General features: G+C 46.0%; 2 protein-coding genes across 4 annotated transcripts in view; one reads left to right on the forward strand and one right to left on the reverse strand.

The window, feature by feature from the left end:
- On the reverse strand, positions 4,890-16,958 carry CBY1 (chibby family member 1, beta catenin antagonist). 3 transcript variants are annotated; one of them, XM_005655481.3, is made up of 6 exons: positions 16,650-16,958; positions 13,580-13,689; positions 10,036-10,151; positions 8,904-9,009; positions 8,700-8,818; positions 4,890-7,156 (listed from the first exon to the last, which is right to left on the reverse strand). In XM_005655481.3, the coding sequence occupies exons 3-6, from the start codon at positions 10,111-10,113 to the stop codon at positions 7,076-7,078; spliced, it is 384 nt and encodes a 127-aa protein (XP_005655538.1). In that variant the 5' UTR covers positions 10,114-10,151; positions 13,580-13,689; positions 16,650-16,958; the 3' UTR covers positions 4,890-7,075. The 3 variants fall into 3 exon arrangements, with proteins under 3 accessions (XP_005655538.1, XP_005655537.1, NP_001121928.1); XM_005655480.3 differs by lacking the exon at positions 13,580-13,689; NM_001128456.1 differs by lacking the exons at positions 13,580-13,689; positions 16,650-16,958 and having other exon boundaries at positions 7,037-7,156; positions 10,036-10,130.
- FAM227A (family with sequence similarity 227 member A) overlaps positions 17,208-23,745 on the forward strand; it is a 61,112-nt gene continuing 54,574 nt past the window's right edge. The window contains exons 1-3 of the mRNA XM_021093103.1: positions 17,208-17,522; positions 20,430-20,665; positions 23,504-23,586. Of these exons, the coding sequence (XP_020948762.1) occupies positions 20,524-20,665; positions 23,504-23,586 (225 nt within the window). The 5' untranslated portion in view covers positions 17,208-17,522; positions 20,430-20,523. The remainder of the gene's footprint in view (positions 17,523-20,429; positions 20,666-23,503; positions 23,587-23,745) is intronic.

The following is a 23,745-nucleotide window of genomic DNA, read 5'->3' on the forward strand; positions in this document are numbered from 1 at the left end:
GGGGGGACAGGGCACTGACACTCGGGCTTTGGAGGTCCAGATCAGTTCTGGGGAGGGGACTAGGGTTGACTGTGTGGAAACAGCCTGACGTGGCTACAAAGCAGTGCACCACAGCCAGGAGAGTGTAGGAGAAGGCCTGGGGGAAGCAAGGTGCCATTGTTGGCGAGGGCAAGAGGAGGAGGGGTGGGGCTGTCACAGGAACATCTTTCTCTGCGCATGCATGGGCCCTCGGGTGGCAGGTGCCTCTTGAGTGGGCTACGAGGTCAGGTGCAAACCACAGCCCTCTCGGGTTCCTGAGGTGGATGTGGTCTGCCACCACGAAAGATCCTGTTAACAGGCACCACCTGTGGCCTCAGTCACTGCAGGGCTCACCAGGCACCGGCTACAGGCCCTGCCCATTGCCCCCATCTTCCTGGAAACACAGGCAGACCTTACCTGCACACCCATCAAGGGGGTTAACAGCCTGCACACACTGAGGAAAGAGGCGGTGAGCATCCAAACCAAAAGCAGCCCTCATGCCAAAAAAATAGTAAGCCTCACAGGCTACCAAGGGGGTATTTCTACATAAAAATAGCCCTACAAGACTAGAGTAGATAATTGTTTTCCCTAAACTCACAGAATATGAAAAATATAAGCAAACTGGAGAAGCACAGGAACCATCCCCAGCTAAGATAACAGAACCATTCCCCTGAAGGAGCAAATTTAGAGGGAAGTTCATAGCAATACAGGCCTTCCTCAAAAAAGAAGAAAAATCTCAAATCAACAACCTCGTCTACCACCTAAAAGCATTAAAAAAAGACAAACAAAACCTAAAGTCAGCAGAAGAAAGGATATCATAAAGATCATAGGGGAAATCAATAAAATAGAGGTTAAAAAAGGCAGAAAAAAAATCAATAAAACAGCTGGTCCTTTGAAAGGATAAACAAATTTGACAAACCTCTGGCCAGACTCACAAAGAAGAAGAGAGAACCAAAATTAAAAAAATAAGAAATGAAAAAGGAGAAATCTCAATAGATACTGCAAAAATACAAACAAAAAAATGAGACTACTATGAACAATTATACGCCAACAAATCTGACAACCTAGAAGAAATGCACAACTTTCTGGAAACATACCATCCGCACAAAAAAAACTGAATCAAGAAGAGATAGATCATTTGAACAGACCAATCATTAGAAATGAAATTGAATATGCAATAAAAAACACTCCCTACACCTACAAACAAAAGGACCAGATGGCTTCACGGGTGAATTCTAGCAAACATATGAAGAACTTATACCCATTCTTTTTTTTTTTTTTTTTTTTTTTTGGTCTTTTTGCCATTTCTTGGGCTGCTCCTGTGGCATATGGAGGTTCCCAGGCTAGGGGTCTAATCGGAGTTGTAGCCACCGGCCTATGCCAGAGCCACAGCAACGTGGGATCTGAGCCGCGTCTGCGACCTGCACCACAGCTCACGGCAACGCCAGATCGTTAACCCACTGAGCAAGGGCAGGGACCGAACCCGCAACCTCATGGTTCCTAGTAGGATTCGTTAACCACTGTGCCACTACGGGAACTCCCCCATTCTTAAATTTTTCCAAAAGATTGAAGAAGAGAGAACACACCCAAATACATTCTATGAAGCCACCATCACCCTAATACCAAAACCAAAGATACTACCAAAAAAGAAAATTATAGGCCAATAGCTTTAATGACTATAGATGCAAAAACTTTCAACAAAATTTTAGCCAACACAATCCAACAACAAATAAAAAAGATCATACGCCACAACCATGTGGGATTCATCTCAAGTCCACAAGGATGGTTTGACAAATGCAAATCAATTGGTGTAATATACCACATTAACAAAAGAAAAGTCAAAAATCAAATGATCATCTCAAAAGATATCGAAAAAGCATTTGACAAAAATCCAGCATCCATTCATGACGAAGAACTCTTACCAAAGTGGGTATTGACGGAACATATCTTAACATAAAGCCATTTATGACAAACTCACAGCAAATATAATACTCAATGGAGGAAAGCTGAAAGCCTTCCTGCTCAACTCTGGAACAAGACAAGGATGCCCACTCTCACCACTTCTATTCAACATAGTATGGGAAGTCCTAGCCACAGCAATTAGACAAGCAAAAGAAATAAAAGGTATCCAAATTGGAAGAGAAGAGGCAAAATTGTAATTCTATGTAGATGACATGATAAAATATACAGAAAACCCTAAGGTATCTGAACAAAAACTTCCCAAACTGATCAACAAATTCAGCAGAGTAGCAGGATACAAGATTAATATTCAAAAATCAGTTGCATTTCTGTATACTAACAAAGTATATTAGAAAAGGAATATTGAAAGAACAATACCTTTTAAAATTGCACCCCTGGGAGTTCCCATTGTGGCACAGCAGAAATGAATCTGATTAGTATCCATGGGGATGCAGGTTTGATCCCTGGCCTTGCTCAGTGGGTTCAGGATCTGGCATTGCCGTGAGCTGTGGTGTAGGTCCAAGAAGAGGCTCGGATCTGGCGTTGCTGTGGCTGTGGCAGAGGCCAGCAGCTATAGCTCCAATTAGACCCCTAGTCTGGGAACTTCTAAATGTGGCAGGTATAGCCCTAAAAAGATTAAATAAATAAATAAATTGCCCCCCCAATTAAATACCTAGGAATAAACCTGATGAAGAGGAGAAAGACTTATGCACTGAGAACTATAAAACACCAATCAAGGAAATTAGAGGATTCAAAGAAATGAAAAGACATCTGATTCTCCTGGATTGGAAAAATTAATATTGTTAAAATGGCCACACTACCCAAAGCAATCTACAGATGTAATGCTATCCCTATCCAATTACCCATGAAATTTTTCACAGAACTAGAGCAAATAATCCAAAGATTTATATAAAACCATAAAAGACCCAAAATTGCCAAAGCAATCCTGAGGGGAAAAAAACAAAGCAGGAGGCATAACTTTCCAAGATTTCAGACAGTATTACAAAGCTACAATAATCAAGACAGTGTGGTACTGGCACAAAAACAGACACATGGATCAATGGAATAGAACAGAGAACCCAGAAACCTACAGTCAATTAATCTTTGACAAAGGAGGAAAGAATATAAAATGGGGAAAAGACAGTCTCTTCAGCAAATGGTGCTGGGAAAACCAGACAGGTGCATGTAAATCTCACACCAGGCACAAAAATAAGCTCAAAAAGGCTTAAAGATTTAAACAAAAGACAAGATACCATAAAACTCCTAGAAGAGAACACAGGAAAAACATTTTCTAACATAAACTGTACAAAAGCTTTTTTTTAGGTCAGTCTCCCAAGGCAATAGAAGTAAAAACAAAAATAAATAAATGGGACCTAATCAAACTCACAAGCTTTTGCACAGCAAAGAAAACCATAAAAGAAAAAAAAAGTAACCTATGGAATGGGAGAAAATAGTTGCAAACGACGAAAGGGTTTAATCTCCAAAATATACAAACAACTCATCCAACTCGAAAAAACAGGAGTTCCCGTTGTGGCTCAGCGGGTTAAGAATCTGGTGGGAGTTCCCGTCGTGGCTCAGTGGTTAACGAATCTGACAAGGAACCATGAGGTTGCAGGTTCGGTCCCTGCCCTTGCTCAGTGGGTTAACAATTTGGCGTTGCCGTGAGCTGTAGTGTAGGTTGCAGACACGGCTCGGATCCTGCGTTGCTGTGGCTCTGGCGTAGGCCAGTGGCTACAGCTCCGATTAGACCCCTAGCCTGGGAACCTCCATATGCCACGGGAGTGGCCCAAAGAAATAGCAAAAAGACAAAAAAAAAAAAAAAAAAAAAAGAATCTGACTGGTATCCATGAAGATGCAGGTTCCCTGGCCTCACTCAGTGGGTTAAGGATCTGGTACTTCCGTAAGCTGTGGCGTAGGTCAAGGTGTGGCTCAGATCTGGTGTTGCTGTCGCTGTGGCATAGGCTAGCAGCTGCAGCTCCAATTTGACTCCTAGCCTGAAACTTCCATATGCCGCAGGTATGGCCCTAAAAAAGAATAAATAAATAAATAAAACAAAACAAACAACCCAATAGAAAAACTGGCAGAAGACTTAAATAGACATTTCTCCAAAGAAGACATATGGAGGGCCAAAAGGCACATGAAAAGATGCTCAGTATCACTAAGTATTAGAGAAATGCAAATCAAAACTACAATGGGGTACCACCTCTCAACGGTCAGAATGGCTATCATTAATAAGTCTACAAATAACAAATGCTGAAGAGGGTGTGGAGAAAAGGGAGCCCTCCCACACTGTTGGTGGGAATGTAAATTGGTACAACCACTACAAAAAAGAATGTGGAGAAAACTAAATACAGAATTACCATATGATCCAGCAATCACACTGCTGGGCATATATCTGGACAAAACTACAATTCAAAAAGATACATACACCCATATGCTCACAGCAGCACTGTTCGTGATAGCCAAGACATGGAAACAACCTAAAAGTCTATCAGCAGATGAATGGATTAAGATGTGGTATATCTAAACAATGGAATACTGCTCAGTCATGAAAAATAATGAAATAATACCATTTGTAGCAACATGGATGCAACTAGAGCTTCTCATACTAAGTGAAGTCAAAAAGAAAGACAATATATCACTTATACGTAGAATCTAAAATACGGCAAAATGAACCTACCTACAGAACAGAAACAGACTCAAGACATGGATAACAGTCTTGTGGTTGCCAAAAGGGGAGGGGGGAGGGAGTGGGATGGATTAGGAGTTTGGGGATAGTGTACGCAAACTATTACATTTAGAATGGATAAGCAATGAGATCCTGCTCCAATTGGACCCCTAGCCTGGGAACCTCCATATACCGTGGGTGTGGCCCTAGAAAAGGCCAAAAAAAATAAAGAAAAAAGACAAAATACAGTTTATACTAAATGTGTATTGCTTTCGCACCATCATAAAGTTGAAAAATTCTAAGTTAAACTGAGACAAGAGGGAAGGGGGCAGGGCACAACGTTTAAACAAATGACATCGTGGTTGAGGATACACCATAAACAGGTTAGAACCAAGTAGGCCAAAGGCTGCAGAAGATTTGAATTCCAACAGACCTTGATCCTCGTCATAGGCTCACTGTAAGGCATTAGCTAAATGACGTGCCCACAGGCACCATGACAGTTCTGAGGCCAACCATAAAAGGCCAAAAACTGGGCGGTGGCCCAAGTCCTGGAAGTACTCACCCCTTCCCCCAAATAGTTGGAATAACCCTCTCACTCCTTAGCCTAAGAAATTACCCAGCCCATAAAAACTAACCGCCCCATATTTGGGGGCTACCTACGCCTTTAGAGACAGACTGCATTCTGTCTATGGAGTATCTCTCTAAATAAATCCACTTCTTACCAATCACTTGGTCTCTCACTGAATTCTTTCTTCGATGAGACACAGAGAACCTGTGAGCTTCATTAAATCCTGAGACCACGTGTGTAATTCCAACTAAAAGATGGCAGGTTAAAGTCCCAGCCCATGGATTCAAGTTTCAATCTGAGTTTTGGCGGGGCTCAAGTTGCATCTGAGCTTCAGAACAATTGTAAGTCAGGGCTGTCTACAGGCAGATGTCTGGCATCAAAGGTGCACCAAATGCAACAAATGGTTGCAAATGGTACTGGTCTAGGAATAAGCAAACTCTCAATTGCTCCTATCATCTGGTCCTGAAGATTTGTACCTTACATATAAGCATCTTCTTCCAATTCCCTCTTAGTCTGTCCAAGATCAGAAGGGAAGGTCATGGGCTGGGGCTACAGATCATGCTTCTCTATCCATCCTCCACGGGACAACCAACTGCCGCCTCCACCTGAGGCAGCCCCTACTCAGCTCCTCTTTTTCACCGTGAATTAGCAGGTTCCCACTTGTGATACATGAGCCTAGACCAGTTTCTGAACTTCTGGGCTTTGGTTCCTTACCTGCCAGTAGGCATGCTGACTGACAGCCCTGCTCCACGCAGCTGAGCTGAGGAGGAAACGAGTGTGAGCAAGATGCTGGGCCTCGTCCCAAGCAGGTAACAGGTGTTCAGAAACTGCAGACCTTGGTAACCATCCCTGGTCTCTGGGGCCGTGTCCCCAGCTCAATGCCCTCCCCCTTGACTCTGGAAGCTGAATCCCCTCTGATGGACTTTGGCTGGCCCTCCCCCCGACAGAGAAGCCCAGCTCACTCTAAGGCACACATTCCCACTGTAGGAAACCAGCGCCCCAGTCCCAACTACTCAGTCCCTGCCAGCTCCAGACTAGTCCCAACACCCCAAAAGAGGAAAGCAGAGGAACTGGGGCAGAGACTGTTTCTGTTCCAGATCAACCTCTGCCAATGCCCAGGAAGCTGGAACGCTTCTCCTGCAGCGGTGACATTGCCCCACAACCTGAAAGTTCTGTCTTTGCATGGAGCATCAGAAGCTTAGAGCCCAGGCTCCATTACTGACTTCAAGAATCCATGCTTCTCTTTACAGCCACTTCGACCAGAGAGAGATTATATAATATCATTTAATTTTAAAAAGTAGGGTAAACAGGAAAATAGCACAAAAATAGAGTGTTGCTGTGGAAGGCTGGCACTTGCTGCTGAGAAGCCAAAGCCGGAAGAGGCTATGGATTGGGGAACCAGTATTTGCAGGTGGGAGACAGTGGCCTGAAGGGCAGAGGACCAAAGAGAGTCTCTCGTCCAAGACCCCCTAACAACAGCACTCAGTATAACTGGCACTGCTCCCCAAACATCAGCGTCAGCGGCTGTGAGGAACTCTGTCAAGGAGGGTGAGCCCGGGCCACGGGCATCTGTGTGTTCACTGACTGGAAAGCACCCAAGGGCTCCCATCATTGCAGACCTCCCCGAGGAGGCCTCCCTGCGCCGGGAGCGCAGGATTGGCCTGGAATCCTGGTTTCCACTATGTTGTCACCTTTCTACTGCAACCCAAGGGGGCCAGCGCCTTTTGGTCCCGTTGTATGATACTCTCTCCCAAGACCTAATCCACTAGTTTGGCTAAAAAAAAAAAAAATCCCTCGGCCACATCCTCCTCTTCTGACGAATGGGTTTCTCCCTTTTGTCCTAACCGAGGTCTGTGGGGTCTTCATTTTCTCCGCTGACTGACACCCTTCAGTTCATCCAGCTCCTTCTCCATTAAGTGGGATTCGGCAGTGGTCTCGGAGAGCTGGAGGGAAAGCAGCAGACCGTTAGGAAGGATGTTTCTGGGCTACGTTTCGGGGTGGCAAGGCCAGCACTGCCCGCTGGGAAAGGGAGGCCCCCTGGCAGTTCTCTAATGCTGCCAGCAGCCTCCACGACGGGAACCCTTTTGTAACTGGGCAGAGAGGAAACCTCCTGAACCACCCAGGACCTCAAGCACTTGAAGAACATTCACCATCCATTTGATCAACACTTTGTGGCACTAAGATTGTGTGGCACTCACTGTGTTAAGGACACGAGGTTTCAGGGGATGAAAAAGGCAGATATTGGTGATTTTTAAAGGACTAGGGTCTGAGTTGCTTGAGTCATGGGTCAAATAACGGTGATTGGGGGAAAAATGCTTGAAAAAGAATGCTACTTTCCTCATCAGGATCTTTCAGTGAATTTTTTTTTTTTTTTTTTTAAGGGCACCAGGACCTGGAAGTTCCCAGGCTAGGGGTTGAATCAGAGCTGCAGTTGCCGGCCTACAGCACAGCTACAGCAACACAGGATCCGATCTGTACCTGCAAACTACACTGCAGCTTGCAGCAACACCAGATCTTTAGCCCACTGAGCAAGGCCAGGGATCAAACCCGCATCCTCAAGGACACTACTCAGGTTCTTAACCAGCTGAGCCACAATGGGAACTCCCTTTCAGTGGATTTTAGAGCAGAGGGTAGAAGACACGCCAGATAGGGACAGAGAGATATAACTTCTAGAGGTCAGTTTCCTGTGAGAGAGTTCTACTTTCTGAGCATGACACTCTTCGTGTCATGAACAGCGACATGAAGGGCTGTACTTGCATTAACTCACTACTGAGGTAGCGCCTCCTATCATGCCCATTTTATTCCTGAAGATGTTTCTTCACACAGAGCAGTTGAGCAACGTGCCTGAAGTCACACAGCCAAGGGTAGAGCTGGGCAAGGGAATGCAGGCAGTTGAGCGCCAGACCACTACCTCGTGGGCTCCCTGCCTCTCAGCCAACCTTCACATACACCTCTAGGCTCAACGGGGTGCTGGGTTTTTAAAATCCACACGAAACGAAACTGATGGCGGCACAGAGAGGGTCCCTTGGCAGGCCTGCTCGGGGCGCTGACTAATGGCTGCTTGGTGCGAGACCTCTTCAAGCCAGGAGCAGAATGTCTTTCCTGAATGCCTTCATCCCAGCCTCCATCGCTACCTTTATCTTTCCACATTCAGCTCAAATATCCCTTCCCTGTGATGTCCTCCTGCCTGCACAGAATAAATCTCTCTCTCTCTCTCTCTCTCTCTCTCTCGTGTGTGTGCTGACGTGGGGCCATGAACAGACTCTAAGCATGGCCCCTCATCACGAGGCCCTGTCAATCTGTTCGCTATCTCTCAGGTACATGATGAGCCCTTGAGGGTAGGGACTTCGATGTGGTTTTGTATCTCTGGATTCACAGCGATGTACCTGGGCAAACTGGCACTCAAGAGGTATGAGCTGCCTGAAAGGACTCGCAAGGATCCTGCGCAAGGAAAGCCGAGGCGGCCCTTCCCATCACCTTCCTCACCATGTCTAGCAGGATGTCCACCTTGAGCCGTAAGAGATTGTTCTCTTCCTCCAACTGCTGGTTCCGCCTCCGGAGGCGCTGAGCCTCCCTCCGGTCCACGCCTCCACTAATCCCCGACTCTGGTGGAAGGAGAGAACCAGCAGTTACAAGGTGGGGTTTCTTTCCACGATCTTGTGGGACAAAGTGGCAGGAAATGCAGCCCACCTGCTATCCACTGGCCATTTTCAAACTTCAGGCTTTGCCCCGCCAGGTTCATAGTGGGGGTTCCGTAGTCAAGGCCCAGCTCCACCTCCCGGGTTGAACGATCCAACTGTGGGTGAGACGCTCATGCTGGAGGCTACAGCACATGGGCTCTAGGCCCCGTGCCTCCTCTACTCGCTGCATGACCCCAACAACTCATTTCTTTTCTCTAATCATTACTCAGCACATTTCATAATTTTTTTTTTAAGTCAGAAAATCAAATAAGGTACAAAAATGTCTTTAAGCCAGAAGAGAAGAAATGTACACTTTATGCAATAGATGCTTTCTGGAAAAGCTATACATGCTGAAAGTTGCAAACTGAATTGTATCTACAGAGCATTTAATGGATTAAGAAGTCCTATTGCAAATTTATAATAAAGTGGAAAAGCCCTTTTAAATGTAAGACGCTCTCATTTGCTTACCATGGAGCTACACATGTCGTGGAAAAGACATAAAACGCTAAGGCCCAACGAGCAGCAGCAGCTGCTCTTGAATGTGATTTCCAATGTTTCTACAGGTCACTGAGCACCCACGCTGCACCAGACTGGCACTGAACATTCAGAGATGAATGTAACTCCTCTGCCCTTGAGGGGCTCGGAAACTGCCTTTGGAGCTGTGGCATATCCTTTTGAATGCTAGCAATGTTGGCAAAACATCATCCTTTGAGAAGCAAGTTGACTCTTAGACATGACTAAAACTGATTCCAGGCCAAGTCTTGGGAATAGAGCCAAGTCAAACTTGATAATCTCATTTGGACCCAAAAAATCATAATGAAATCGACTATCTTTTAATGTTCTTGAACAAGCTCTGACAATAATTCCCAAATAAGAGTTTAAGAATAGCAATAACAGGGAGTTCCCTGGTGGTGCAGCGGGTTAAGGATCTGGCATTGTCACTGCTGTGGTGTGGGTTCTATCCCTGGCCTGGGAATTTCCACATGCCGTGGGAGCTGCCAGTAAATAAATACATAAATAAAAATAGCAATAACATGATTTAAAAGGACACCTTCCCACGAGGATGCCTCCCGAGGACCACACTTTCCGTAAGAGACCAGGCTCGATGCTCCAGGCACACTGCACGCCAGGCTGACACTCACATTATGCAGGTTGGAGAGCGAGGCGGACTTCCGAGGGGGCGTCTTCTTCGGACTGAACGTACTCCCAAAGAGAGGCATCTTTGGCTTGATGAAGGAAAGGTCAATGCTCCCTCCTCCTAGGGTCAGGAAAAAAGTCAAGGATACAAAGAGTTGGTCATGACCTTGTGTCCCTGTCTTCAAATCATGAATACACACATCTTATCACACGGCCGTTAATAATCCTGGTGCTCGCTCCCACGTGCTGAGTGCTCACTACGTGCTGGGCAGCCCGCCAAGACCTTCCCAATGGCTCGGCCCTCACAACCAGCTGTTGTTCAGCTCCTCTTTTTATGCCTATTTGACAAGTGAAGTTTAGACAAGACTAAAGTCCTAAATGGGAGCCAGTATTTGTTTTGTTTTGATTTTGCTTTTTAGGGCCACCCTTGTGGCATATGGAGGCTCCCAGAGTCAGGGTTGAACTAGAGCTGTATCCACCAGCCTACACCACAGCTCACGGCAACGCCGGATCCTTAACCCACTGAGTGAGGCCAGGGATTGAACCTGCGTCCTCATGGATACCAGTCAGATTTGCTTCCACTGAGCCATGACGGGAATTCCAGGAGCCAGTATTCGAACACAGGTCTGTGTGGCTCTACGGGTTACGTTAACCACAGACACCTGCCTACCTGGCTTAAGTTTTGTCACAAACTGGCCTTGCCAGGCTTATAGTCTGGAGCGAGGCATGCAATCCTACTCCTTCCTGGACACTGGTAAGAATCACACCTGGGGCAACAGCTTCACCATATACTCCATCTTAAAGAAATGAAGCCATAGTTATACTTTGCTTTCAGACTGATAACAGTGCCCCTCACTCAGTCCACATGTGAGAAGACTACCTGTCCTGAATGGGAGGTAAGGTGAGTGGTGGGAGGAGGAGACCCGCAACATGGCAGGGCTGACAACGGCAGCCAGACAGCTGCCTTCAGCATATCGCAACCTGGTGCAATTCACACAGGCCCAATTAAGTTGATTTACTGACACTGCCCATGGGCGGAGAAGCAAACTTTTTTGTATGTTTAAGTAGAACACAAATATATAATGTATAAAAAAAGAATACAAATAATATCTCTGGCTTCATGAGTTTTCATTAGATGTGCACACACACACCCCTGTTGCCACCTTCCAGATCAGGATATAGAACATTTCATCACCCTACAAGCCTAGCCCGACAGCTTTAAATCCATGGACTTAAAAACAAGCAAACAAACTGGAGTTCCTGCCGTGGCTCAGCAGAAACAAATCTGACTAGTATCTATGAGGATGCATGTTCAATCCCTGGCCTCACTCAGTGGGTCAGGGATCCAGCATTGCCATGAGCTGTGGTGTCGGTCGCAGATGTGGCTCAGATCTGGTGTTGCTGTGGCTGTGGTGTAGACCAGAGGCTACACCTCTGATTTGACCCCTTGCCTTAGGAACTTCCATATGCTGCAGGTGTGGCCCTAAAAAGAGAAAACAAACAATCAAAAAGGAGTTCCTGTTGTTGCTCAGCTGTAACGACTAGTATCCAAGAAGATACAGGCTCAATCCCTGGCCTCATTCAGTGGGTTAAGGATCCAGCATTGCCATGAGCTGTGGTGTAGGCTGGCTGGCAGCTGCAGCTCTGACTCGACCCCTAGCCTGGGAACTTCCGTATGCCCCCCTCCTCTTTTTTTTCTTTTTTAGGGCCACACCCGTGGCATGTGGAGGTTCCCAGGCTAGGGGTCCAGTTGGAGCTACTGTCGTCAGCCTGTGCCATAGCCAAAGCAATGAAGGATCTGAGCCGAGTCTGCAACCTACACCACAGCTCGTGGCAACTCCAGATCCTTAACCCACTGATGGAGGCCAGGGATCGAACCCACGACCTCATGGTTCCTAGTTGGATTTGTTAACCACTGAGCCACGACAGGAACTCCTTGGATTGCCTCTTTTTCTCTTTCTTGTTTTGGCCATGTCCACAGCATGTGAAAGTTCCCAGGCCAGGGATCAAATTTGTGCCACAGCAGTGACAATGCCAATCCTTAACCTTCTGAGCCACTGGGAAACTCCAAGTTCTTAATTTTAATGGGACCTAACTTATGAGCATTTTTAAAGTGATTAGTGTTTTTGTGTCCTATATAAGAAAATTTTGCCTACCCCAAGGTGATGATATTTTCATATATTAATGTTTGGAAATTTTCTTCTTTTAGCCTTCACATTTAGGACTATGATTCCTCTACAACTGACTTTTGTTTGTGCTGTGAGATCAGGGTCATGTTTGTTTCTTTCCATACATTACCCCAATTTTCATGTATAATACATAAATAGTTTAAAAAGATTCCTTCTAAGAAACTGTAGATTGATGAAGACAAAAATGAAAGCACGAGATGAGAAAGTAACAGAGTTCTCAACTTCCCCACTTCTAGGTATAAAATCTTCCTTCACCACACAATGAGATAAAAAGTAGTGAGTTTATCATATCTGACAAGAAGTTGGCAAAAAAAAGAGGGAACTTCTCAAAACTATCTGAAACAAGGTTTTATATCGACTGCCATTAAAAGACAAATCCCAGTAGGAATTCCTAACAATCAGCAAAACACATATTCAATGAGAACATGAAGAAAAAATTCTGTGCTATTTTCAGTGATTTAGATATTAATGTCACTAATTTTTTTTTTTTTCTTTTGCTTTTTAGGGCCACACTGTGACATAGGGAAGATCCCAGGCTAGGATTCGAATCAGAGCTACAGCTGCTGGCCTACGCCACAGCCACAGCAACGTGGGGATCCCAGCTGCATCTGTGACCTGTACCACAGCTCATAGCAACGCCAGATCACTGACCCACTAAGCGAGGCCAGGGATCGAACCCGCATCCTCACGGAAACTAGTTGGATTCTTTTCTGCTGTGCCATGAGGGGAACTCCCTTAATATGACTAAAATTAATGATAAAAGTTTAGTAGCTTCTTTGGAAGCTTTACAATACATACATACATATATATACACATGACTATGTGTATATATACACATATATAAGTGTATAGTTAGACACTATTGTACAGTAGTATGATTTATAAATAAATAAGATAGTCAGTGGTATGTGCTCATCAGTTTTACTGGTATGTGGGGTTTTCTTTTTTTTGGCAGTACCTACAGCACGCAGAAGTTCCCAGGTCAGGGATCAACCCCAAGCTACAGCAGTGATAACATCAATCCTTAACCTGCTGAGCCACCAGGGAACTCCTGCAGGTGTGTGTTTGTGATTAAAAACAGCAGGAGTTCCTGTTGGGGCTCAGGGTAACGAACCTGACACTTATCCATGAGGATGTGGGTTCAATCCCTGGCCTTGCTCAGTGGGTTAATGAGCCAGTGTTGCCATGACACGTGATGTAGGCCTGCAGCTGTAGCTCCGATTTGACCCCTAGCCTGAGAACTTCTATATGCTGCAGGTGTGGCCCTAAAAAGCAAAAATAAAAACAAAAACAGCAGTAGACCCACACACGAGATGATGGCATTTGGGCTGGGGCGTAACACCTTAGGACTTGAACAAACCAGAATGCTTCCAGCGTGGTGGTGGATGGGACAGCCAAGATGCTGAGGGAGTCTAAAGGAGTGCTACCATGCCATCCTGAACACAGCGGAAGGCCCTGGCATTGTTTCTGCTGGAGAGAAAAAAAAAAAAAAGAGTGGAAGAGGGAAGACAGTTAATCCTATGTCCAGAGAAGGCAGAAGAGGAGTGAAACGGGAATGTCCAGGAAGAAAGATTTTAACTCAAAAAGGAAAAGGTCAGAGTTCCCGTCATGGCATAGTGGAAACAAATTTGACTAGGAACCATGAGGTTGTGGGTCTGATCCTTGGCCTCCTGAATGCTGTGAGCTGTGGTGTAGGTCACAGACACGGCTCAGATCCCGAGATGCTATGGCTGTGGTGTAGGCCAGCAGCTGTAGCTCCGATTGGACCCCTGGCCCCGGGAACCTCCATATATCACAGGTGCAACCCTAAAAAAAAAAAAAAAAAAAAAAAAAAAAAAGCAAAAAAGAAAAGGTCACAATAACAATAACTAATAACCCTTCCTTGAGTATCCACCAGGGATTGGACCCAGTGCTAGGCACAAGGCATCTATTTCTTTATTCCTAGCAGCAACCCAAAAGGGTAGTTATTTTCCTGTCCCTATCACAGATGAGAAAACTAGGGTTTGGAGAATTATCCAATTTTCCCACAGTCCATAGCCATACAGTTCGCTAAAGATGTATATCAAATTATCCCTGTATTAATAAGTTGTGGGGGAGTTCCCATGGTGGTGCAGTGGAAACGAATCCGACTAGGAACCATGAGGTTGCAGGTTTGATCCCTGGCCTCACTCAGTGGGTTAAGGATCCTGAATGCCATGAGCTGTGGTGTAGGTCACAGACATGGCTAAGATCTGGCGTTGCTGTGGCTGTGGTATAGGCCGGCAGCTGTAGCTCCGATTAGATCCCTAGCCTGGGAACCTCCATATGCCATGGGTGTGGCCCTAAAAAGCAAAAAAGCAAAAAAAAAAAAAAACACCCAACTTGTGGGGTACATCATAAAAAGAAGCATTTTCACCCATCATAATAGCAAAATTTAAGAGATCAATACTATCCAATGCTGGTGAGTATATGGAGAAAAAGATATTTTCATTAATTCTTGGTGGAAACATAAGATGCTATATATTTTTTTCAATTAGGCAAAACCTAGCAAAGCTTTTAATGTGCATACTTTTTGGCTAGCAAATCTACTTCTAAAAATTTCTCCTCCAGAACTGGACATGTTCACACAAATGTTCTCTATTGTTGATAATAGTGAAAAATAAGAAACCATCCAACCCAAGCCACTGCAGTGGTGATGCCATGTCCTTAACCCACTATACCACCAGGAAACTTCTGAATTTGCCATTTCAAGGTTAAAAAAAAAAAAAAAAAAGCCTAATGGTGGCAATTTCATGTTACAATATAAAACCATATTAAAGAAATATATTTCTGGGTTTAATGAGTTATTACAATGATAATATATTCATGTATTAGGTAAGGAAAAACAAACCAAACCAATAAACAAAAAAACCATATAAAAAGCAGCCCCTGGAGTTCCTATCGTGTCCCAGTGGTTAACAAATCCGACTAGGATCCAAGAGGATGCAGGTTCAATCCCTGGCCTCAATTAGTGGGTTAAGGATCCAGTGTGGTATGAGCTGGACACAGCTCGGAACCCGTGTTGCTGTTGCTCTGGCTGTGGTGTAGGCCAGTAGCTGCAACTCTGATTCGACCCCTAGCCTGGGAACTTCCATATGCCATGAGTGTAGCCCTAAAAAAGCAAGGGGGAAAAAAAAAAGCAGCTCCTGCCCCTCCAAGCATCTGGAGACATCTGAAGGAGGAAAAATAAGCCAAGCTGTTCTTGCAAAGCCCACAGTTGTGCTAAGAGCACTAAGCCTGAGCTATCACATGAACACTGCAGACTAGTTCTAGACCCCTCAGCTGTCTGCTGAACCTTGGCCACGGTTATTTATTTCTCCAGGTTTTAACAAGGGCACTCCATGCATGATCTCACTAATTCTCATAACACTTAGGCCAAGCACTGTCATCAATATATCAAAGATGAGGAAAAGGAAGAATCTGGACTAGTTTTTAAGTCAGATCCATTAAGCCACAAACAACTCTGGCTGAGACCCTGGGATCCTGAAACATTAGTGTGGACCAAGAGGCCCCAGCTGCCCCCACGGCCCAAGGCAGCCTTCTCTCCAGTGAAACTCCCTGCAGAGAGAGGATTCAGCACAAAGGAAGTGAAAGGAGAGCACCTGGGTTCCTATCATCGCTCTGCTTCTCTTGGGGACCCAGCGGCATCCAGCACTTGTTGTGCATGGATGGGCCCCAGGCTTCTTGATTCACAATCCAGGGTAACAAGAGTACCCGCTTACAGGTTATTCCTTTAGTGTTTATTTAAAAACTATGGCATTTGATGCTCACACAATCCCGGCAGAAGTAGATCAAGTAGTATGTTCCCGCCTACAGGTTAGAAAACTGAGACTTAGAGAAGTAACTTGCCCCCAGTCACATCGTGGGAAGGTAGTGGATGGGCTTCAAACAAGGTCTACACTTCCATGCTGATGATAATCACTGCACAATGCTTTACAGTTCGCAATGGGTCATAAAATATCTTATTTATTTATTTATTAGGGCCGCACCTGCGGCATATGTAAGTGCGCAGGCTAAGGATCAAATCAGAGCTGTAGTTGCCGGCCTATGCCACAGCCACAGGAATGCCAGATCCAAGCCCAGTCTGTGACCTACAGGGCAGCTCATGGCAGCGCTGGATCCTTAACATACTGATCAAGGCCAGGGATGGAACCTGCGTCCTCATGGATACCAGTCAGGTTCTTAACCCACAGAGCCACAATGGGAAATTCTATTATCTTATTTTAATCTAACAAGAAGGTGAGGAAGCAAGTCTCTGCTTTTCCTCGGATTCCCAAAGAGATACAGGTCCCCCAGAGTTGAGTCAGGCCGTAGAGACCAGGCAGGTCAAGGCCACCCAGGTCTGTTAACTAACGGCACTGAACAAATGTTCATTCGCACGCTCTCCTTAATCACCTTCACCGCTGACTTACCGTAGGAATTATCACCCCAATTTACAACCGAGGAAACACATTTCGAAATGGGTGGTGACGGGCCTGCGGTGGCCCCAGTCACCGCCTCCTGCTCCACGCCCTCCTGCCGCTCCAGCTGTGGGGAGGCCCTGAGTCCCGTGGGGAACGCCCGGGTGTCCCACGCTCTTTGGGTCCTCAGGCGATACCAGGCTTAGAGACGCACGTGACGCGCCCCGAGAGCGGGCTTCCAAGCTAACCCCAGAACCCCCTCTGCGCAGCCAGCGAGGGCCTGCTCGCCCGCCTCAACAGCCGCTTCCAGTCGTTTCTGGCCCACCGCGCACGCGCAGCTCTGCCGGGCTCTACCACCGAGGGGAGTGGGGGTGCCCCGCGCAGCGCGGCCCCCAATGCGAGCCCACGCGAAGCACCAGAAACTCTCGAGGACTGCCATCGGTACATTTAATACACTCCACAAACTCAGTGCCTTTTGGAGTCACTTACGTGCTCCATGCCATATCCTAGGCCGAGGAACCACAATCACCCGCCCCACCAACCCCTTGGTCTGGTCTCCCCACCCGGCGGGGCTGTCGCCGTGGTAACGGCGTCCCGCGGACTCCGCCGAGGCTAGTGACACGTCCATTGTTGTGGGAGAGGTGGAAGAGATGCTTGCGGCCCGCGTTGCCAGGAGAACGTCAGGACTCACAGCAGCAAAATGGGCCTTTCCCCGACGCCACTCCTCCTCTTCCTCGTCCCTGACCACAAAACCAAGGGCACCCCTATCTGATGGATGTGGGGGCAACTGGTGTCGGGTGTCTCAGCCAGAACTTTGCAGGTGTCCCCTGAGGGACCCGTGGCGGAATCGGCCCTGAGTTCGTCGGATTCCGCCGATGTCGTCAGGTAAGTCGAACAGACAGACAGTGACCCTCCCTGCCCTCCACCCGAAGCCCGGATTCTCATTCGATTCGACGGGAAGGGGAAACTGAAGCCAGGGGCCGCTTCACGGTCACACAGTGAGGAAGGCACTCAAGAATCAACTCCAAATCTCCTAAAATCCTAACCGAATGTATTTTTGGTTCCATTTGATAAATGAAGAAAATCAGGGTCATTCAGGGGATATTTACTGGGTGCCTAGTGAGTGCACCAATGAGGGACAGGACCCATGGGTCTCTGGCTCCAAGTACAAGTACACTTCACTGAGAAGGGAAGAAGTCCCTATCCTAGAACCAAACGGCATGGTCTAACCTACAACAGTCCAAAGGAAACTTAATGTGGACCACATATGTAACTTAGAATTTCCTAGTAGCCGTATATATATGTGCGTGTGTGTGTATGTATACTTTTTTTTTTTTTTTGCTTTTTTAGGGCCACACCCAAAGCATATGGAGGTTTCCAGCCTAGGAGTGGAATCAGAGCTGTAGCTGCTGGTCTGCACCACAGCCACAGCAACCCCAGATCCCCGCCACGTCTGTGACCTACACCACAGCTCCCGGCAACAACGCCGGATCCTTAACTCACTAAGCAAGGCTAGGGATGAACCTGCGTCCTTCATGGATCCTAGTCAGGTTCCTTTCAGCTGTGCCATGATGGGAAATCCCCCAGCCTTATTTTTTAAAAATTAAAAAATCATGTGATATTAATACAAATAATATTTAACTCATATGACCCAAATATGATCATTCCAACATACAATCAATATTTAAAATTTTATTCTGCTTTACCTTTTAAATATTAATTAATTAAAGTTAAGATTTTAGTTCTTCGGTCACACTAACCATATTCCAAGGACTCAATTGTCACATGTGCGTCTGTGATGCACACTTCTAGCCTTTTTCTATCTTTCTACTCTTTTTGTCTTTTGTCTTTTTTGTTGTTGTTGTTGTTGTTGCTATTTCTTGGGCCGCTCCCGCGGCATATGGAGGTTCCCAGGCGAGGGGTCCAATCGGACCTGTAGCCACCGGCCTACGCCACAGCAACGCGGGATCCGAGCCGCGTCTGCAACCTACACCACAGCTCACGGCAACGCCGGATCGTTAACCCACTGAGCAAGGGCAGGGACCGAACCCGCAACCTCATGGTTCCTAGTCGGATTCGTTAACCACTGTGCCACGACGGGAACTCCTATCTTTCTACTCTTATGCTGCTCTGTTTGGATGGTATTTCCCCTTCCCATTTATCTAATTAACTCCTGCTCATCCTTCAAGTCCTTATCCCCTTGACTAGGTCAGTATCCACTGTTAGGTCATCTCACAGCACTGTGTCCCTCCCTTTGAGGCAGTGGTCAGTTATACTTCATGATTATGTATATAGTTGATTATCACATGTCACCCCTAGTAGATGTAAGCTCTGTTAGGGCAGGTATCAAGTCTGGTTTAGCTTGCCATCCTTTCTCCGGTAGGCACACACTGCTGGCTGTGGTGGGCAGCCAGTAAATAGTCACTTAATGACTGAAGGGTAAACTGAATAAAAGTCTGACTGACTCTAAGGTCAGCATTGTTTTAACTTAGTTAACATGTTTAGGTCTAAACATGTTAACTTTAAACAAGAGACTTTCAAATCTTAGCTGCCAGGATATGTGTTCCATGAGGGCAGAACATTTCTTATTCTTCCGCAGAGAAGGGGTGATACTACTGGCCTGGACTATTAAGAAGGTTTTGCAAAAGATGTATCACCTGGGCTGATCACTGAATGGTGGGAACAGCATGTGCAAAGGCATAGAGGCACAAAGACCATAGCCTGGCAGGGACCAGGGAGGAGTTTGGTGGGCCAGGCGTATGGGATGCATGGCTGGGGAGAAGAGGGCAGGGCAGAAGGCATGAACCAGAGGAGAGGAAAGGAGGCTGTGGAGAAAGGGCACCTCAGTTCATTTTTCCACCAAACTCTGCCTTTTCTCGCTCTTTCCATTATGCTTCCTGAGGGCAGATCCGAGTCTTCATTATAACCAGGCCTATACCACCAAGCTCTGAGCAGGAAGCACCCACAGATGGTAGTGGTGAATTCCTCCTGGCCAATAAGCAAGGACCTAGGAGAACAGTGTGGCCAGAATATTCCAGGTCCAGGAGGAAGGGTAGTGAGGGGGCCAGTTTCCTGAGAGGGAGCAGAGAGCCCCAGGTAGATGAGGAGCCTCATGCTGAGGAGATGGACCCAGTATCATAAAACCCCAGCATCTGAGAGCTGAATAGGGTCTTAGGGATCTAATCCAAATCTCTGACTTTACAAGTGAGGCTCGGAGAGGCAAAGAGATTGGATTGCATTTCTAATTTGGAGACTGACTTGCTGTGTGGTCTGGGGCCCCAGCTTTTTCAGTATTCTAGTCTCCTTACTTTTAAAACTAGAAGAATTTTAATCAGGGGGTAGGGGTGGGGATCAGCAAATAGAGAGCAAAAGGATACATACCTTGAAGCCCTCAGTTAAGAATAGGCTTCTTCAGGAGTTCCCGTCGTGGCGCAGTGGTTAACGAATCCGACTAGGAACCATGAGGTTGCGGGTTCGATCCCTGCCCTTGCTCAGTGGGTTAATGATCCAGCGTTGCCGTGAGCTGTGGTGTAGGTTGCAGACGCGGCTCGGATCCCGAGTTGCTGTGGCTCTGGCATAGGCTGGCAGCTACAGGTCCGATTAGACCCCTAGCCTGGGAAACTCCATATGCCTTGGGAGCGGCCCAAGAAATAGCAAAAAGACAAAAAAAAAAAAAAAAGAATAGGCTTCTTCAACATTTATTTCCCATGTTGCATGTAGCACGTACCCTGCTTAGGAGATGAACTGTGGTCGTGCTTTCTAAGACGGTTCTTTGCTGTTTGTGATTTCCAGGAGGCTGGTTGAATGGAGCACAAGGTCATAGTGAGGAATGAGAGGCTCTTAAGAGTGGAAACTCACTGCTTTTCAGTTTACAAGGAACTGGACCATGACTGCTTTCAGGAAGATGGACGTCATCAATTTCACTGCCTTGCCAATGGTGCCAGTGGATGAGCACTTGGCTGTCTCACTCACTGCACAGAATGAAGTGAAGGATGCCATGAGGAAGAACCTGGAGGACAGTCCACCCTGTATCCTTCTGTGGTGCCATCTATGATGGGGACAAAAACACTGCACAGAGATGTAACTTAGGCTTGAGTCTATAATACATACCACTTACAAGCTCTTTTTTTTTTTTTTTTTTTTGTCTTTTTAGGGCTGCATACAAGGTATATGGAGGTTCCCAGGCTAGGGGTCAAATTGGAGCTGTAGCTGCTGGCCTACACCACAGCCACAGCAGCGCAGGATCCATGCCTCGTGTGCGACCTACACCACAGCTCACAACGCTGGATATTCTTAACCCACTAAGCAAGGCCTGGGATCGAATCTGCGCGTCCTCATGGTGCTGGTCAGATTTGTTTCTGCCGAGCCATGATAGGAACTCCATACTAGCTCATTTCTTAAATATTCATTAATTTTTTTTCAATCGCTTAAGCCATACCTAGCCTCTAAAGGAATTGGAGATTGCAAAAGATTGTTTGACTTGAGTTTGTTTTACTAAGATAATCAGACAGAGCCCCAAAGGAAGAAATCCTGGATATATTCGTTGAAAGAATGGGGAAGAAGAGAAAAAAATGTCTTTTTTCCTCCCACCGTTGTCCCCTCCTTTCCCGTCTATCTTCCAAAGAATTATCCATGTAGATAGTAACTAAGAAGCCATGGTCCAACCCTCTGCCCTCAGACAAGTTAGCTAAATATCCAACTTTTCTTTGTCTTCTTTTTTCTGACTCCATCTGACCTCTCCTCTTCTCACCTGCCAGCGCCTCCACCTGGGTCCAGACTTTGTCCCTTTTGGCATCATCCAGGCTCTACCAGCATCTTCCTTCTCTGTCTTTTCCTTCAATGATCCTCATCTCACTTCTGACCCTGAACTGTATCCCAAGAACCCACAGAATCCCATTTCTGGAGGACCGTGGAACTCATCCAGCAATTAAAGACCCTCTCGGTTTATAAATAACCATGTCTTTCCATCTTAGATAGAGTTTATTTACCTTTAAGTCAAGCTGCTGCCAGAAATGCATGTATCCCTCTGCACCCCTCACCTTGCATGTCTCTCAGAAACCCTTCTTGAGATGAGCACAACTAGTCCCATCAGGACGTGCTTCAGGGTCTCACTTTCCTGGGACTTCTTCCTTCCTTCCTCCCTCTGTCCCTTCCTTTCTTTCTTTGTCTTTTTAGAACCATACCCGCGGCATATAGAGGTTTCCAGGCTAGAGGTCGAATCAGAGCTGCAGCTGCTGGCCTATGCCACAGCCACAGCAACAACAGATCAGAGCCTTGTCTGTGATCTACTCCACACCCCACAGCAACACTGGGTCCTTAACCCACTGAGCGAGGCCAGGGATCAAAGCCGCATCCTCATGGACACTAGTCATTTGTTTCCTCTGAGCCTAGATGGGAACTCCTCCTGGGCCTTTTTCTAATGTGCCCTTTTTCTTCTTAATCCCACACTCATCTCAACTTAACTAATCCATTTCACTTCCTCTGATCTGTCACGTTCCTCCTTGGCATCTTTACTTGTCAAGCAAGTATCCTCTAATTTGTAAGAAGACTTGAGGGTCTTGGAGATAACAGTGAACCTTGCTTTATGTGAAAGCAGTGAGGAGTGATAGGATTATGGGGCTTTTTCAAGGGATATATTCTCAACCAGTTGAGACTGATATAGAAAGAAACGCAAACAGAGGGAGGATAATGAGGGGGGGCTATTGAGCTGAGCAGAGGTTTCAACAGTGATAAACAAGATTGAGATACCCTTGGGCCCAGGCATCCTTAACCTGGAAATCTCTCCTAAAGAAATAACCCAAAATATGGAAATAGCTCTGTGCATGATTATATACATCACAGCATTATTTATAATTGCAAAAAAAATCATAAACAACTTAAATATTCAACAGCCAAAGGACAGTTAAGTCTATTAAAATGCACTCTGGGAGTTCCCTGGTGGTCTAGAGGTTTAGGACCTGGCATTTTACCACTGTGGTCCAGGTTCAACCCCTGGTCTGGGAACTGAGATCCCACATCAAGCACATCACAGTAGCCAAAAATAAATAAATAAATACATTTAAAAAGATTCATTCTCTAAATGGATTCATATACTGCTATTTAAAATATTATGGGAGTTCCTGTCGGGGCTCAGCAGTACCAAACCTGACTAGTATCCATGAGGGTGTGGGTTCAGTCCCTGGTCTCGCTCAATGGGTTAAGGATCCTTCGTTGCTGTGGCTGTGGCGTAGGCCAGCAAATGTAGCTCTGATTCGCCCCTTAGCCTGGGAAGTTCCATATGCCCCCGGGTGCAGCCCTAAAAAACATTATGGGAAGTGGGTTAAGAATTGGACTGCAGCAGCTGGGGCTGCTTTGGAAGCATGGGTTTGATCCCAGCCTGGCGTAATGGATGAAAGTATCTGGTGTTGCTCTGATTTGATCTCTAGCCTGGAAACTTCCATATGCTGCAGGTGTGGCCTTAAAAAAAAAAAAAAAAAAAAGGATGATTTAGCTTTATGGAAAATGATCATAATAGTGGGAGAAAAGTCAGTGTAGTAAAATAGACAAACGCTGGGATTATAATTATGTAAGGAAGTGTGTATATAGTAATGCTACAGAGAAATCTCCCAAATGCTAGCAAGTTGTAGCATAACGGATGATTCTTTTCCTATTTTCCAAGATGTCTAGAATATGGTTATTTTTGTTTATAATTTATAAAGCAACTCATTTAAGACAAGATAAAGATGCAGGAGTTTTTGCAAAGAAAATAATTAAATGGGGAGGCCACCCAGAAAGGGAGTGAGCCCCCGTTCTTGTCAGGCTTGCCCATCCTGTTCTGCTGTGTGTAATCATCACGCAGAGAATTTCCTCAGCAGACTCACCTCCAGCGTGCCTTATTGGCTCCATACACCAGGTGAACCAAATGATTGGTGAAATAGATCTGAGTCCCAATCCGCTGGCGCACAGCCTGGTAAGTTATGGGTGCAGAGGCTTCCAGGAAGAAAGGGCCCTGGGGGCCCCTTTATGTCTTTGAAAGCGCATTTGCACAATAGAAGTTCTCAAAGATATAGATTTTTTAAAAAGCAATAACCTATTTTCCAGAGCAGTTCTAGGTTCATAGCAAACTGAG

Source organism: Sus scrofa, chromosome 5, assembly GCF_000003025.6.
Source record: "Sus scrofa isolate TJ Tabasco breed Duroc chromosome 5, Sscrofa11.1, whole genome shotgun sequence".
Taxonomy (NCBI): domain Eukaryota; kingdom Metazoa; phylum Chordata; class Mammalia; order Artiodactyla; family Suidae; genus Sus; species Sus scrofa.